We start from the raw sequence: 17,726 nt of genomic DNA, 5'->3' as shown, positions 1-17,726 counted from the left end.
CTTCCCATCATGCTTCAAAAAACTGATCAGAACAAACTAGCAAGGAAATAAGGGAAATTTGACTTAATTGTAAAAGACATTTTAAATTAGAACAGTGAATCTCAGATGGCTCTTAAACTTGTACTTATTTGCATATATTACCAATTAGTCAGAAAATTGGGAAAGTTCTGGTTACACTAATATTTGAATATAGTTACATAACAGTTTTGAAAATCTCAGTTTATAACAGTGAAATGAGCTCCCTTTTAAATCTAAACCCTATTAAAGCTTTATGCAAGATTCTTTATGTAACTTTGGTTTCCAAACAAAGCAACCATTCCAGATAAGGTATAAAGTCATTTATTCTTCACACTGGGTCTTCATTAAAGCTCATCTGATCTTTTGCTTCAGTGTTTCAGAGTTTGCTTCACATCTCACAAAGGTTTTCTCCTGGGCTGGGTGAAGTTGTAGATCATTCATGTTTTCTGAGCAAAATGTCATTCTGCATAGGAAACATCAAGCAAACATAGCACTAAGTTTTGGATGGAGCTTATTGAAATGTTTTGTCCTTTGTTAAATACTCAATTCATGTAACATGAACTTTATGCTATTTTTTTAAAAGAAAAAAAAAAAACTAGGTCTTTATGACTGCAAATATTTTTATAACTTCAGAGAAAAACAAAACCCAAATCAGTTAAAGCAATCTGTGTAAGGCTTCCAGGAGCTCTTCATGGTGTGATATTTCACTTCTGTAAAGAACTCAAAGTCCTGGGGCAGTCCTGCTTTGTTCTGCCTTATACAGCTCATCAAAGATTTGAGAGTAACAATTGTTTCTTTCACTACATGACCCTGTCTCCAAGGCAAACATTCGCACTTTCTTCAGCTGTTCCTCACAGGCAGGCTTCGCTCCCAGCCTTCCTTCTTTGGACACACTCCAGTTTGTCAATAGCCTTCTTAAAGGTACCCGGGCACGAGGCCACTGTCACCAGCATCTGCCTGGCTCAGCTCTATAAGCCTGCCCTTCCCTCTTATTTGATCTTCCAGCCACAAAGGACGTCACCATGGGTTCTGGGTCTCTCTTGGAGACCAACAGCTGATGACTTTGACCATTGGTTTGGCCTGAGATGCTATTTTGTGTTACTGACTTCAGTTGAATCTATTTGGGAAAAAAAAAATAGCAATAGTCACAGAGAATTGTAGTTTATAGCTTCTTTTTAAAAAAAATTGTATCTAAGGTCAAGTATTTACTAAACCAAACTTCTAAAATTAAAAAGTATCATAATTATGGATGCATTTGAAAAATTCAAATAGTAAAGAAACATATAAAGTTGAGTATTAAAGGTCTTCTCCATCACCTTTCACTAATATAACCCCTCTCCCTGTTTTCATGGTTTGGCTTCTGTCTTTCCAGACTTCTTTCTATGCATCTACACTTGTATGGATGTTCATATACAAACATAAAATTTGTTGTATGAATTTTTCTGAAAAATTTCCTCATCATCAAATAACATATTTGGAGACCTGTTTGTGTAAGTATATACACACCTATTTCATTCTCTGATGGACCTAAAGATGATCATACTAAGTGAAGTAAGTCAGGCAGAGAAAGACAAATACAAATATGATATCACTTATATGTGGAATCTAAAAAATTATACAAATGAACTTGTTTACAAAACAGAAATAGACTCACAGACATAGAAAACAAACTTATGCTTACCAAAGGGAGAAGTGAAAGGGAAGGATAAATTGGGAATTCGGAATTAACAGATACACACTACTCTACATAAAGTAGATGAACATCAAGGACCTTCGCACAAAGAACTATATTCAATATCTTGTAATAATGAAAAAGAATCTGGATAGGTGAATCACTTTGCTGTACACCCAAAATACTATAAATCGACTATATTTAAAAAAATCTATTTGATTCTTTCTCACCTGCCACATAACATTCCAGTGTATAGATGTATCACAATGCATTTAGCCATTTTCCTATTAATGGAGACTGGGATTTTCCCCAATGGGTTAGTGTTTACAAATAGTACTGCAACAAACATTTTAGTGCATAGATATCCTTAGTGGATATGTTGGGTATTTCTCCAGGGTAGACACCTAGCATAAAATCCTGGGTCAAGATTCTGCATATGTCAAATTTTGATAACATAAGCTCCATGAGACCAAGGACTTTATCTACTCTGTTTACTACTGTATATCCGGTGCCCCCAGCAGTGTCTAGCGTAAGATATATGTTCACTAAATGTTAGTCGTTGAATGAAATTCGCCTACAGAGGCTCTGTAATTTATACTTCCACAAATAGTATATGAGAATGCCCATTTCCCCACACCTTTACCAACTCTGGATGTTATCTGTGTTTTAACTCCTGCAAAACTAATGGGTGACCAATGATAATTTCATTGATTTTTGTTCTGCATTTATATGATTACTGAGGCAATCAAATATCTTCTCATTTTGTTTAGCCAATCACTTTTCATGTCTTGCTATAGAACCAATCTTCTCTGCTCTCCGTCTTCACCCTACAACAGTCCCTCTCACCCCTGAATTTGTGCTTTGGGGGAAGAAAGTCACCTCTCATTCAACTCCTTCCACAGAGGTAAAGAGCAAGTCACTTGACCGTTTTTTTTTTTTTTCCTCTTGTTGTTAGCAAAGAGATTAAGAGCATGAGGTTTAATGTTTGCATCTCAGCTCTGAGATTTTAGTTTGTAAAAGGTACTCAGAAATTGGTAGTTGTTATTAGCCGCATGAGGTACATATTATAATTCCCATTTGTTCCTAAAGAACAGAGTCTCAGAGAGGAACAGTTATTGTCTGAGCCTACATAGGTGGAAGCAGTGAAATCAAAGTTTGACTTTAGGTCCAGCTGATGCAGAGGTCATTGGATTCCGTCTGCGTGTTGCTCTTCTCACTGCCTGTCTCTCTGGGAATGCCTTTTGGCCTCCCTGAAGCCTGCTGCAACAGTGACCCACAGAACCAACCTGAACCAGTCTTAGACTTCTAGACCCTGCAATACTAGACTCACTATTCAGAGTGTGATCTGTGGACCAGCAGCATCAGCAGCACCGGGGAGCTTGTTAGAAATGTAGACTCTCAGGCTCTACCTACTTGAAGCAGAGCCTACATTTTAACATGATCCCCAGATGATTCATGTGCACATTAAAGTTTGAGAAACCCTGGGATGAAGCAGATCATTAGTAAAATTAACGCATCTTGTTTTCCTAATTAGGTCCTGGAGTTTCTTAATGCCCAAAGCCACAACTCTGACTTTTTTGGCATCCTTCCCAATGGCGTTGGGTACTCCAAAGACCCATAGGAAGCACTGAGTTAAAAACTTAAAAAACTATAGGTCCCAGATCCCTTCCCTCCTTTGCATGAGGTACCTCTTACAGCCCCGAGGAAAGCTGTGATGTGCATATATATGCATTTCCAGCTCTACAACACTGCTAGATTAAAGAAAGTCAGATCAATGGGACCACGACTAAAGGAGGCGGAGTTGTTAAAAACTGTGCAGAGGCAACGAACGGGCAATGATTCAGACAAACTAAGTCAGACCTGGGCTCAGACAATTATTAGCAATGTCCCCAAGCAGTGGAACTCCCGTGAGCCTCAGGTTTCTAAGCTGCTCAGCAATACTACCGGTTTCAGAGGGTCACTGGGAAGCTTCCATCAGGTGAATGCTGCGGAGCCCCTAGTTCAAGCCCATGGTGCAGCAAGGGCTCTGTAAGCGCCGCTCGCATCCCTCCCTTCTTTCCTTCTGCCGAGCTGTGTGGGTCAGCACCAGGGGAGAAGGTAGCTCTGTGTTTTATACTATCGTTCAGGTCGAGGCACCTAGAACCGTCATGGCGAGCGGCCTCTAAAACTGAGGATTTACTCGCTAGCTGAGAGAATCCTGGGAGGGTTGGTGCTCAGAAGCTGAGCTGCTCTAAAGGGCCAGCAAGTCATGCAAGAATAGCTAAGTGCCGAAGAGGAGAGAAGCAGTTTAATTTTCTCAAATTGATCATGTGGAGAAATCTGTTGGCTGACTGCAGAGTATGCTTTTAGTAATTGCCAGGATTTTGTATCCCAGGGAGATAAAATCTCGGAGTGGAGTGCGGTTGTGTGAGGGACTCAGGGGGCATAAATCTGCCACGGGCGGCTGCTAGCAGCGGCACCCCAGGGGTGAGGGGGGAGAGCGGTTCAGAGGTGAGGGGCGCGCTGCTCTTCAGCTCCACTGGCGGCGCTCCAGAGGGAAAGCGGGCTGCTCGACAGAGGGCAGTGGGAAAGGAGAGACACGTTTCCTGAAGACAGTGGGGAGGAGACAGGAGAAGGTCTGCAGAAGTGCAGAGCCACAGGAAAGCACGGCAGCCCCGGGAAAATATACCGAGCCTCCCTTTGCTCTGCTGAGAGGACCGAGGGAGCGGCTGGACATCCTTTCTTGCCTTAACTCCCTGCCCTCAACCCGCCCCCGCATGTCCCAGGGCCCCTGGGCCAAGGGAGACATTCAGTCACAGAACCGCACCTCCTGAGGGCAACCCGCTGGTCCACAACAGAACTTCCTAGGGCTCTTATTACCAGATGTGTGGTCCTCCATAGACCACAGCCGGTCAGAAGCTCTTCAGGTGGGTCTGGGAATTCTGCATGTTTCATAAGCTTCCCAGTGATCCCTTGGCATTCTAAGATTTGAAAGGTGCCGCTTCAGTGTGAGATTTTGAGATTGTGATCTGTTAAAAGCTTTTCTCTGGATAAACAACAAAGAAGAAATGTCACTTCTAGGTCCTTGCTGTTCAAAATGTGGTCCTTGGGCCAGCACCTGGTGAAATCTGAAAAGCACTGGGCCAGTGAGTGGTTCTCAGACTCTGGAGGCAGGTAGCTGGTAACTGGGGGGCAGAGGAAAGAGGCTAGTTGGGAATCAGAAGACCTGGGTGTAAATCTTGGTCCTTCCACCTGTGGCTTTGGGAACTCAGGATTGTCATTGCACCTTTCCGAGCATCTGTATGTCATCGTTGGAACATAACAATGCCCACTTCATAAGATAAATGCAAGTATTAAATTGTGAAAGTGCTGACGTAGGTAGATGCTCAACAGATGTTAGGAGGAGGTTGAAATAGCACTCACCTTTGCTGTGTTTCTCCCACTTTGACTCTGATGCTCTTCAGAGCAAGGCCCGAGTGAAGGGACTCTCTTCCCCAGGGGATGATGGTTTGGACCGTATTCCAGACATTGGACCACACCATGCTGTTTTCCCACTTGAACTTGATCATGATCAGTTCCCCAATATCCACATCCAGTGTGATAAGAAAGGAATAGGTTTCATTACTAGTAATTCCTTTGCTCCTTGAAGATACAAAGGAAACCAGACATAGTCAGTTGATTTGTAGCAGCAAAGTGAGGCTTAGGGACTTTCAGGAGGTGTTAGATTTGCCTGAATGACTCGTGATGGTCTTTTCTGCTGCATTTCCCAAAGTGGTGTTGGACAGACTATTAATAGAGATAGCAATAGATGTGCCAGGATAAAAAAGGGTTTTCTAGAATAGTAATACTGGGAAAACCATCTTATTTTCTGTGATAACATATTTAAAAGGTTGCAAGTGTTCTGCAGTGATGAATCTAGTTAACTTTGTTTAGCTAAGGCTTCCTAATCTCTAGCTTAACACATCAGGAGAACTGCCTCCAAAAAAGGCAGGTGTCTCTGGGCCATACAGCTCTCTGTAGGTTTGATCAACACATGAGCATCACACTACAGTCTTCTCTTCAGATCAGTGCTTTTCTTCCTCCCCAATGTAAATAGAAACTTCCGTTAAAACAACAAGTATAGCAGTAATAGAAAACCACATATAAAAGTTTGGAGCAAAATTTAAATGCAGATCCTTAGGTATCATTATCAGCTTTACTCACTAATCTCCAAGACATTAAAATGTCCCAATACTGACAGAGCAGTCAGGCACTCTTTCCACTACTTAGAACAATCCGTGCTCCCCCAGGGAGAGGTTTGGGATGGTGCAGAGTTAGCACTGGATTTAGGGTGAGACAGGTGGCTGGAGGATTCCCTGGCTCAGCTCATTTTAGCTCTTCCTGCAGGATGTTGCAAAGCACCGTTTAGGAATCCACCCACCCCACGAGGATGGGAGCACTCTAAGGATAGAGTCCTCTCTACCTCTAGTGCAGAGCACTGACGCATCCTTGCCGAGTGACTGAATCAGTGGGATGACTGAGGTTCAAAACCAGGGGTGATTTTCAGGAAGCTGAGAACCGTCCCTGGAGCGGGTGAAGGCTGGTGTCACTTCCCAAGGAGAGCCCATGCTGAGGGTGGAGATGCTGAAATAAAGCGGCCGGTGAAGCTGGCCAGCCTGTGCAGGAGGCATGAGGCCACTGCCTGTGTTGTGAGCAGGTGTGTAGCAGGGCGAAGGACAGGTGGGGAGGGCTGGCAGTGCAGGCTGACTGAATGGAAAACTCGTGCCAAGGTGAATGAGACCAGTTTTATTTCCGGGTTATGGTTTTCAGAACTCACTGGAGAGGTGCTCAGGGCCTTCCCGGGTGGACAGGAGTGCGTCCTGCTCCTGCTCTCGGCACTCCTCCTAGACTGGCCACCCCTGGTCCCCCTCTCCATTCAGCCCCTGTCTCTTCGGGCCCATCACAGACGCAGGTGGCAGCAACATGAAGCAATGGCTGGGACTGGGGGAGGCCAGGGAGGGGTGACAAGGTGCCGAGCGTGGGCGGATGTCCCATCTGATGGGGTGCTTGGGACACTCGTACTGAGCTGAGAAAAGTAAGCTGTGCCTGGCCCGACCCTTGATAAGCAGAGTGCATCCAGGCCCTGTGAGAAAGCTAAGCCTGTCCTCACCATGGATGGGGCTGTATTGCGTACTCACAGAGTGATGGGGATCTTCTGCCTCTCCCCTCTTGTTCCGAGGAATGACACAGTGAAAGTTGGTTCTACAGAGTTCTCAGTTTGGTTGATGAACCGAATCTTGAACTGGTAATGGTAAACTAGAGGGGGATGGGATGGCGCGGGAGAGAGAAAGACAATGTAAGCAGAAATTTTAAAAATAAAAAATCTTGTATTTTTTAAAATTTAAGAAAGCAGAGAGAAAAGTATGGATGAATAGATACCCTGATTTTGTTTTCTGGGAGGTGGAATTCTGAATGCTATTTTCCTCTTTTTCCTTTTCTGAATTTCTTAAATGTCTAAGAGGACTTATGTTTGTAATATAATAAGTATTATCCAGCAAAAAAAAAAAAAAAAAAGGCAGAATAGGATTATAGTATAGTTGGTATTCTCACTAATTTCTAGATGAAATTCTGTTGCTCTATTCCATGTATTTAGCAAGGGTCCCCATTTATAAATGAAAGGATAGACTGCCTTTTAGGCAGCAGACAAAAGCAAGAGAACACACGGCTATTTTCACTTTTGCCTCTATTTGATGGTGTTAGTTTTAGGGTGGGACAGAGCAACAGCCACAAAATATGCCCTGCCTTCTGGGGCTTGGAAACTGGTTCTGTGGGGTTCAACAGCACATTTCCTGATAGAAATCAGACAACTAGTTCTAGTACCTGAAATTGTTCTATCTTTTCAAGTGTCCAGAATGTCCTTCTTCTGTGTTGTTTGGAATAGGGAAATTAATTTTATTCTTCTTTACCTAAATATAGCCTATATTTAGCTAATAAAAACAAATTACTTACTATCAGACAGGTGTTATTAAACATTTTACATGGCATCATCTCAATTACTCATCATAATGACCCTATGAGGAGGGTATTGCTATTATCAGCCTCATTTAAAAATTTTTTATTTTATTTTTGGTTGCACTGGGTCTTTGTTGCTGCACATGGACTTTCTCTAGTTTCAGGCAGTGGGGGGCCACTCTGTTGCCGTGAATGGTTTCTCATTTCACTAGCTCTTCTTGTTGAGGAGCACAGTCTCTAGGTGTACAGGCTCAGGAGTTGTGGTGCATGGGTTTAGTTGCTCTGAGGAATGTGGAATCTTCCTGGAGCAGGGATCAAACCCTTGTCCCCTGCATTGCAGGCGGGTGCTTTACCACTGAATATCAGGGAAGTACTATCCGCCTCATTTTATAAAGAACAAAACCAGGGCTGGAGAGGTGAAGTGACCTGCTCAGGGTCACATAGCAGAGTCTGTGCTCTTGGCCTGGAGCAGTTGCCTTGCTCAGCCTGCACTGTTACATCAACCATCAGTGGGGCTGTTTTCAAAATTATCCCACCTCATTTCCAAATAACTAATGGCTGCTTGGACTTCTTTATCTTGCTGTCTCCATATTCTCTAAGTACTTGTGGCACTTTAGCTTAAACAGGTTAATATGGCATGTCAACTTGATTGGTAGGACTGCCTGGGGCCCATGTTGAGATGGGCTGTGAGACCATGTCTAGGCTCTTAGGAGGACTGCTGTCTGTCTTGGGCAAAGGAAAGGGGATACATGATTACTTGTTATTTGCTTTTTCTGTTCATAGTAGTTGCTTAATAAACATGTGTGGGATGCATGAACTGACAATTTGTTTGGGAATATCAGGATGTGTATGAACATTAGGAAGATGGAAATCACCCCAGAGAATTCAAAATTGGAGTTCTAAGCTTTGTTGTAGAATTCCTCCTGGAAAGCACAGATCATGGAACTAACCACTTGATTATCCATTCCATGCACCCAGCATATGGAAATTCACCATCCTCATGAATCAATCTACTTACTCCCAAATGGTACGTTTCCACTGGAGGTTGGTAGCTATACACAGACCTGGCAGCAGCAGTGGCTAGTGGCACGTTGCCAACACATCAGCTGCAGGGTTCTGGTGTGCCTGTATTGCTGGGTTTCTGGGTTATTTACACAACTCTAACCTTTGGCATAAGCCCATTTTCCCGTTTGGGTTTTGGAGTGGATTGGCTGCAGTCCTCTGCATAATAGGTAGTCACGTACTCCAGCCTGGGATAAAATAATTAGATGCTCTCAAGACTGTGAGGCTGTGGGTGAGAAGTAAGAGGAGAACTGAGGGACCCTAGGAAAGTTCCCTAAACCCTTGAGTGACAGTGGTAGAGACAGAGCCTCTGGTCTATCATCCCAGAAGCCTCTGGAGAGATCTTATGCTATTTGGGGTCTGTCTAGGGAACTCTGTAACAAGTAAATAGTCTTGTAAGTTGAACTGAGACAAAAAGATAAGAAACAAGGCATTGGGGGTGTGGGGTAGAATGTGGACAGGATGACATAAGCGAATTGGTGTCTAGTTAATTCCCAAACAAGGAGGCAGAGAATCTTCCAGAGTATGCAAGGAACTCATAGAAACCAGTTTAATATGTATTCATGAGAAATCTACTACCCAGCCCAGTGCTAAAAGCTGTTGGGTATAAAGGAATAAAACAGTGTAATTGGCTGTATACATGGTAACACATTGACTAACATTTATTTTGTTTACCTGTGCCTGGCACTTTGTATTTTTATCTCATTTAATCCATATGACAGGTGATACTATTATTATTTCATTTAAGAGAAGAGGAAACTGAAGCACAGACAGGTTGATTTTTCCAGTATCACACAGCTAGTAAGTAGCATAGCTGTGACGGAAGTCCAGGCCACCTGACTCCAGAACTTGAACTTTTAAATGTTTATACCCAGGACCAATAGTTTTATATACCCTAAGGAAAATGTTCATGTGTGGAAAGAGGTTGAAGTTCAAAGACCTTGTAACAGAATTTTTAATTAAAAATAAATTTAAAACACCCTAAATATTCACCAATAGAGAAATGACTATGGACTAATAATGACAATTATTATAATTACCATTTAGCTCTTTGTTTTGTTCCAGACACTGAACTATTGTTTCTCAAAATTATTTCATTTCTCTTTTCTACAACTTTATAAGATGCCTCCTTTAACCTCGCTTTGCTTCATTTTACAAATGAAGACGCTGAAGCTCCGGAAATTTGAGTAACCTGTCCATTGTCGTGTAGCTATGAACTAGTGAAGCTGCAATTAGAGTTTAGTCTACTGATTTCAAGTTCATATTCCCAAACATGTCATTTACTCTTATGAAGTGATTAAAAGATATTTTTGGAATGGTTTCAATGCTTATGAAAGAAGTAGGGAAAAAACCCCAACCAGCCATCAGGATACACATTGAACATCTAACATGAGACTAATTCTAATAAAACTGAATGCACAGAAAGAGGGAGATTTGCAAAAATATTAAGTGATTATCTCTGGGGAGGGAAGTAATTTTTATTCTCTTTTTTGTGATTTTCTGCAAGTTCCACATTTTCTGCAATGAGCATGTATTCTAATTAGACTCTTCCTGGAAAAAGAAAAGTTTTAAAAAGTATTAAGAAAGATAACAACCAGAAGGTGTGGTCCTGGCCTTAGAGGTGCTTGCAGCTGGGAAGCAGAGTCACTTCTATGACCCTTGTCACCTCCTATCCAGTCTCATGGGCATCAGTGTCCAGGATCTTCTCTCCTTGAGGGCAGTGTTGGGGTCATGTTAACACTTGAACCTCCACAATTCACAGCACACATTGGGAATCTAAGGAGTGCTTCTGGGGCTTTTTGTGTGAAAACAAGGCAGAACACATGTTACATTAAAGAGTCTAATTGTGAGCAGGACTAATCGGAATATTGCTTCCACTTGTTGAGATCCCACTAAACATCAGGCTACGTACTAAATGCTTTTTGTTGTTGTTTAGTCCCTAAGTCGTGTCTGACTCTTTGCAATGCCCTGGACTGTAACCCACCAGGCTCCTCTGTCCATGGGATTTCCCAGGCAAGAATACTGGAGTGGGTTGCCATTTCCTTCTCCAGGGGATCTTCCCTACCCAGGGATCGAACCCACATCTCCTGCATTAGCAGGTGGATTCTTGACCACTGAGCCACCAGGGAAGCCCTATACTAAGTGCTTTACATACATTATTTTTGTCCTCCAGACTAAATGAGGATAACACGGTGAGACTGCATTTTCTATACCTACCCCTGCTGTCTTGGTCCACTCTCTACCCAGTTCTGGACCCCAGGATGTGACCCCCAGAGCCTCATCTCTCGGCTTCCTTATTGGATGGCTTCTGGTTCATACTGACCCACCGAGGACGCACCAGCAGGAGATCAGGGCAGAGCAGAGTGAGGTCAGGGTATATCTCTGCTTCCTCCTGCTTTGAAGCCTGACTGTAGTAACTGCTATCCCTGATGAGCTGCTGTCAGGAGCTTCTCCTTCACAGCTTACATTCTCTTAGGCTATTCCTTCTCTTCGCTTCTCCCAGTACCCTGTTGTTAGATTTAGGTGCATCAACACCCCATGTTGCTTTCCTTAATATCACCCACCCTGTCTAAGGAGTTCTGCCTGCTCTCTTTAGCTGACTCAGGTGCATAGAGTCCTGTTACTGCTGAGACCCAGAGAGATAGGGTGTCAGTGATCCTGATGAATCACAGATAAGGAAGCAGAGGTTTGCAATTCCCTGGTGTCTCACTTGGTAAAGAATCCTCCTGATAACGCAGGAGATGCAGGTTCGATCCTTGTGTCGAGAAGATCCCCTGGAGAAGGAAATGACAACCCACCTCAGTATTCTTGCCTGGGAGATCCCATGGATAGAGGAGCCTGGCTAGTTACAGTCCAGGGGGTTGCAGAGAGATGGACATGACTTAGTGACTAAACAATAACAAAAAAGCAGAGATTTGAAGGAGTCCAAGGTGACTCAGATAGATAGTCAGAAGTGGAGCCGACTTTGAACCCAGGTTGTCTGTCTGATTCCAAAAGGCCCTTCCCACTGTGTCCTGGGATTCTGGTTCTGGCAAGCTGAATCTTCCCTTTGAAAGCAAACTGCAACAGTCCTGAAGAAAAGCTGCAGTCTAAACCTGCCTCCTGTGAAGCTACCAAGACAAAGTGCCCGCCGGGTCTGATCCACTGACATCCATCCTGGGCTATCGCTGTTGCGGCTTCTTCCCAGTTGCTGGTCTGCTAAATGTCCAGCCCCCGGGGCAGGGATAAATGTTTCATGTCCCTGCACTAGAGATGAGTTTTTGTCTTCCTTTGGTCTTAAAATGTGAGTAGGAAGAGACCAATTTCCATATCATGAAATGTCATGGTTCCCCACGATTCTGAAGGAAGGGATTGGCTTTGATGATTGCAAAGTTCCTGTTAGCTCTCACATCCTATGGATGAGAATTATCTGTGCCCTGCAGTGTCTCCCTGGGGCAGGACCTATGCAGGAGGTCAGAACCATCAAGAGTGTGTAAATCGTGGAGGTCACAGACGTGCAGGAACATGGGCACCCACGTCTGCAGAAGCATGATGCCCAAACCTATCACACAATGATAGCACAAGGAATTCCTTTTGCCTTGTACTAGGAAAGCCACTTTTGGGGAGAAATATTGAAATTATCTTTTTTAAATATGTAAGAGACTTTCATGTTTAGAACTAATTATTTTTTCTTATTTTGGGTTTTGTGTTTTTCCTTAAAAAAAGGAAGACCATTGCCTTTTATTTCCCACCACTCCCCAGGACAATGATGCTATTCTAAAGATTGAGGAAAAAAGCATGAATAATTTTTGCTCACTTTACCTTATGGCATGTTTAAAAAGGATTTTAAAAAATGATTTCAGGGAAATGCTTTTGATCCTGTGACTGCAGGGAGTGCAACGTGTTCCTCAGTCCAGGCAGGAGAAGTTATTTCAGGTCTTAATGGTGCAAAGCATGAAATAGCCCATTAACCCTGGACGGGATCAGGCAAAGTCCACCTGGGGCAGAGATATGAGGCCTCTGGAGAGTCTCCTCACCAGATTGCCCCCCTGGGGTTCAGATACCCTAGAAACCCTGGATCCTAGTTTCATGTGGACCCCACTGGTGCCACTTAACAAAAAAAATAAGTTTCTTTTTACAAGGTAGCCACTATGGGCACCAGGTGATGGAAATTTATAAAAAAAGGAAATTTTTTTTTTTTTTTGGTCTCACGGAAAATATTCTGAATCATTAGATAGTGGCTTTGGGAGATATTATGACTCTTTTTGCAAACATCAGAGAGGTCTTTTTTTTTTTTGAGAGTATAGATTTTTCTCTCATGGAGATGGTAAGAATGAGATCTTGTGTTCTCTTGCAGCACTAAGGTCTTGTTCCTAGATCTCATATGCCTCTAACCCGAGAGGGAGGCTGAAGAGCATGGAATTGATACGATGGACTTAAGCAGGGGATTAATGTATGAGTAGCCAGCACTAGCAGGGGCTGGCTGAATGAACTCAGAACAGGATCAAGGGAAGAAGAGAAATGGACTTTTTTGTTTTTCTGATTTTAGTTTAAGATAGCATTTTTTTCCCAATTTATCCTCTTTTAATTGAAGGATAATTGCTTGACAATATTGTGTTAGTTTCTGCCATACATCAACATGAATCAGCCATAGGTATATATGTGTCCAGAAAAGAAGAGTGCTCTCATCAGCAGGTGTGAATTCTCACTGGCTGGCTGGGCCCAGGAGCAGGGAGAAAGTACAGGCAGGAGGAGGACAGGGAAGAGAGGAGGGATGATGGACTACTGTGTCTCAGGAATGAGCTGTTATTAATACTGAGTGAACTGGTCTCAGTCCTAATGCTTAGGCCATGTGCAGTGAAAGGAGCAAAGGCCATGGAATGGGGGAGACTTGGGGGTCAAACATTATGTTTGATACTGTGCAGGGCCCTGTGGGACTCCTGGGCACAAGGTCCTTCTGTGTCCCCCATTTCTTTGATTATAGGAAACAGCCTTCATTCAGCCTCCATGAACTTCCTTGAGTTCCAACCGGCAGATTCAAGCAGTTGCTAATTAGGGAAGGGAGGGGATTTGAGACCAGGGAGAAACTAACAGTCACGAGAAACCATAGTGCAGCCTTGGGGGCAAGGTCCTGTTTCCCCATCAAGGGATACACACCACAGTATCCTTTACCCATTTTGCAGATACTGGAAACCCGCTGCAGGTGGAAGAAGTTATAACAATGGTACGCTGCCCACAAGCATGTAGACCCCAGAGCAACTGGTTGATGATGCTGACTCCCACTTACCTCACCACCAGCCCATCAGAAGAATGTCCACGAGCTGATCAGACCCTTTTTAAACAATTACTATAAAACTCACTATCTTCCCCAAGTTGGGACACATGGTTTTGAGGGCATTAGCCAGCTGTGGCCCCCTTTGCCTGGCAAAGCAATAAAGCTCTTCTTTTCTACTTCACCCAAAACTCTGTCTGAGATTCGATTCAGCACCAGTGTACAAGTTTTCAGCATAATGTTTGCTCCTTATAAGCTGGGTGACTTTGGGGAGGTGATTTAACCTCACTGAATCTCAATTTATCTGTTGGAAAATTAGGCAACATCAGTCTCCCCCCTTCCATCTCTGTCTCTGTCTGTAGGTTGTTGTGAGGATTAAATGATAAATGAAATAATTGATGCAGCACATCCAGCGTAGTGCCTGAACCTAGTAAGCTCCCCTGAGGGCTGCTTCCTTCTCTTCCACCCCATTACTGCCTCCAGTTGCTGTGAGGATTAAATTAGATAAGGTGCTTGCTAGCAGGACTACATACAGGTTTGTTTCCCGCCTCCTTCTCTTAAAAAAAAAAAAAAAAAAGGGCTCCCAAACTAGCAAAATTTCCTTCCAAAAGGGTGGGATTGGAAGTGGGCGATAAATTGCCTGGTTTCCCTCAGTGACTGTTTCCCAATTCTCTTTCTGCTCCTGCTGTCCTCTCCCTTGTTTACCCGAATTCTGGCGTATGGTTGTAGAAAATAGATCCTTTGATGGTTTTGTCAAAATATCTTGGGAGCCAGAGGAATGAGGACCAAGTTAGTCATCCTCTCTGCAACTACAATCAGGAGGCGATGTTTATCTTGCCCAGCCAGATCCTGCACTGAAATATATAGTACAATTAGATGTCCTTGAAAAATGTGGCTTGTGGATGTTCTGTAACCAGGGATGGGTAAGTTTGTCCCTTTATGAATCTATAAGTACTCATCAAAGGCTGGAGGTGGTCACTGAAATAGACTTTGGGAGTCCAAATCACAATGATCGTGGCATGGTGGCTGAGGAGGGGAGCAGTTATGGGGCCTAGATTAAAGACTTGATGTCAGCACTATCAATAGAACTTTCTAGATGATGGAAATGGTCTATTTCTGTACTCTCTGATATGGCAGCCACATAGTTGAGCATTTGAAAGGCGGCTAGTATGACTGAGGATTCAAGGTTTTAACTTTAAGTAATTTAAATAGGCACATATGGTTAGTGTAGCATTATATAGGGCTTCCAAGGTGGCACAGTGGTAAAGAATTCACCTGTCAATGCAGGAGACATGGGTTCAATCCCTGGGTTGGGAAGATATCTTGGAGTAGGAAATGGCAACCCGCTCCAATATTCTTGCCTGAGAAACCCCTTGGACAGAGGAGCCTGGTGGGCTATACGACTAAGCACACCCGAGTGCAAAGCAACATACAGGCTGCAGCACCCCAGGAGCAGCGGCTTTCACAGGGGTGGGAGTCTCATCTGGGCATAATTTCCAGCTGTACCCAGGGTACCTGGTGTGGCTGAAGGGCTGTGCTCCCTGCCAGTGAGGGAAATTAGGCTGAGCAGATTAGGACTGGAAGGGCTGAGGTGGATCTGGGGGGAATTTGGAGGGCCCAGGGGGCGGGAGGGTGCGGTGCAGGCTGCAGCTCATCCCTGGAATCTCTCTGGGGCTGGGGGTTTGGTTCAGGCCATCTTATCTCACAGTCCCGACCCTGTATCTTCACTGGATATCCCTGGAGCAAGATGAGCGGCTGGTGAGAACGAGACCCAGGGGCTGCCTCCAGGGGACTCCTCGTCTGTCTTCTTGGGATAGCACCTTGTGTGCAGAGTATAGGAGGGGGTTGGTCTCCCCTGAGCCCCGCTGAAGGAGGGCCTCTGCCTACCCTGGCTCAGATTATACTTGAAGAAGGAGTGATGGCCTGGCACAGTGATTTTGGCAACTGCTGCGTGAGATAGTTGCTGCTGCCCTAATGCGATTCCTTGGTTCTCCTTTATAGGAAAAGGTTTCCTGTGAGTTCATAGCAGCCGTGTGTGGTGATCAGGCATCTGGACTCCCTGGCAGTGGAAAAACTCAGCCCTGCTTGTGGCAGCGGCTCTCCCCTCCCCTCTTCCTTCTCTTGACTCTCACCTCCTGACCCCATCTCCATGCCCCCAGTAGAAGTCCTCCGGCAGGACCCAGTCCCTCACTTCAGATGCACAGCCCTGCCCAGAAAGGTGAAAAATGACCCTCTCTTTCCAGCTGATCTCAAGGAGAAAGCAAGACCCTTCCCCACCTCTCCTCCCTCCCTCAACCCCATAGACAGACCGTGGGCAGGTCACTGAGATAAAAACCACTTGACTGATTGTTGGGAGTGCTCAGTCACTTGTGTCTGACTCTTTGCAACCCCATGGACTGTAGCCCACCAGGCTCCTCTGTCCTTGGGATTTTCCAGGCAAGAATACTGGAGTGGGTTGCCATAGCCGCCTCCAGGGGATAGCCTGGGTCTAAATGCTGGCTCTGCTAAGAGTTCTTTTCGAGTCCCTGGGCAAATGATTTTCTCTTATCTGGGCCTTTGTTTCCTTGTCTGGGAAATGTGGAATTGAACAGTTTCTTGAAATGCTAACATTCCAGGATTAGAGTAGATTCAGTGAAATGTGATTATCTGAGAGGCTTAATCACTCCAGGCATTTGAAAGAGGAGCTGGTTAACAGAAGTAAATGTCTAATTGGCAGCCTGGAGGGGGGGATCTCCCTGAAGCTGGAGGCCTTCCAAATTCCCTCACCTGCTCCGGGTGCCTCAGGCTCCTCCACCCCTCCAGGAAGGACAGCTGAAGGGACCCTCTGCCCCTCAGGCAAGAAAGATCCTGCCCTCACTCCACGTGCTCTCAGAAGCTATCTGCTGTTCAAATGGATTTCTGTCATTCCTGGGCTGCACAGAAGGGCAATCTGGCTGGAGAGCAAAAGTTCAGATAAACAAAAGACTCCTGTGCCGTGGGAGCTTGAACTTGGGAGTGTGGTAATGATAGGAATGCCAGCCTGGGGGTCAGAGGGACCTGGGTTCTAAGCCTCCTTCCAGGCTAAGCGACCCTGCGGACCTCGCTGCTGTTGTGGGCACCATAAGGAGTCTGTGGCTGCACCAAATGTGTTTGTGTAAAACGCTGTGCAAATGCAAAGCGGTGCTGAGGGCGTTCACCTTCTGTAGCTACAGATATCTGCAGAGTAACAATCAAACGGCACTGGGCTCCTCCCAGGGCCGTGAGCCAGTGCTGTGAACAGTAAGATGCTAAATCACTCCCGAGCTGTTTTAAGGATTAGGCAGAAATGTTAATGGCAACAGATGTCGGCTAGTTCCCTCCAGGAGGATTTAGGTTTCAGTGGAGTATTTCTCTCCTGGCTTCTGCCCAAATCATGGCCACAGCCCTTTTTCTGACCTCTAGTTCAACCCAGCAAGCAGAAGGGGCTCGCTTTTTCCCCTGAGGCCGAGAAGCAGAACTTCTAGGGAGGGCCTCAATAAGACAATGATCTCTTGTAAGATGAGCTGATTCAAACTTTAGAAGAAATGGGGAACCACAAATGTAGTTTGGAGCCCAGGTTTTTCTTGGCAGTGATGAAGAGAGATGAAAGTACTGGGTTCTAGCCTGGGTTTGGAGAAGCTTCCAAGGCTCTGTACAATGAGACCTGGTGCTCCAGGCTTTCTGGATCTAACATTCTGTTAGGGGAAACACACTGACTGAAACTGCCCATCCTGGTCAGGCTCCAGAGTAATCACT

General features: G+C 44.7%; 1 protein-coding gene across 5 annotated transcripts in view; it reads right to left on the bottom strand.

Moving 5' to 3' along the window:
- Positions 1-323: 323 nt before the first annotated feature.
- LIPC (lipase C, hepatic type) overlaps positions 324-17,726 on the bottom strand; it is a 181,688-nt gene continuing 164,285 nt past the window's right edge. For all 5 annotated transcript variants that reach the window (XM_043920420.1, XM_043920421.1, XM_043920422.1 and 2 more), the window contains 3 exons: positions 6,847-6,964; positions 5,093-5,311; positions 324-481 (listed from right to left, as the gene is read on the bottom strand). In XM_043920420.1, the coding sequence (XP_043776355.1) occupies positions 370-481; positions 5,093-5,311; positions 6,847-6,964 (449 nt within the window). In that variant the 3' untranslated portion in view covers positions 324-369. The remainder of the gene's footprint in view (positions 482-5,092; positions 5,312-6,846; positions 6,965-17,726) is intronic.

The sequence above is a fragment of the Cervus elaphus genome, chromosome 12 (genome assembly GCF_910594005.1).
Source record: "Cervus elaphus chromosome 12, mCerEla1.1, whole genome shotgun sequence".
NCBI classification, from domain to species: Eukaryota; Metazoa; Chordata; class Mammalia; order Artiodactyla; family Cervidae; genus Cervus; species Cervus elaphus.
Note: the sequence above shows the minus strand (reverse complement) of the source record. Positions and strands in the feature narration are given on the sequence as shown.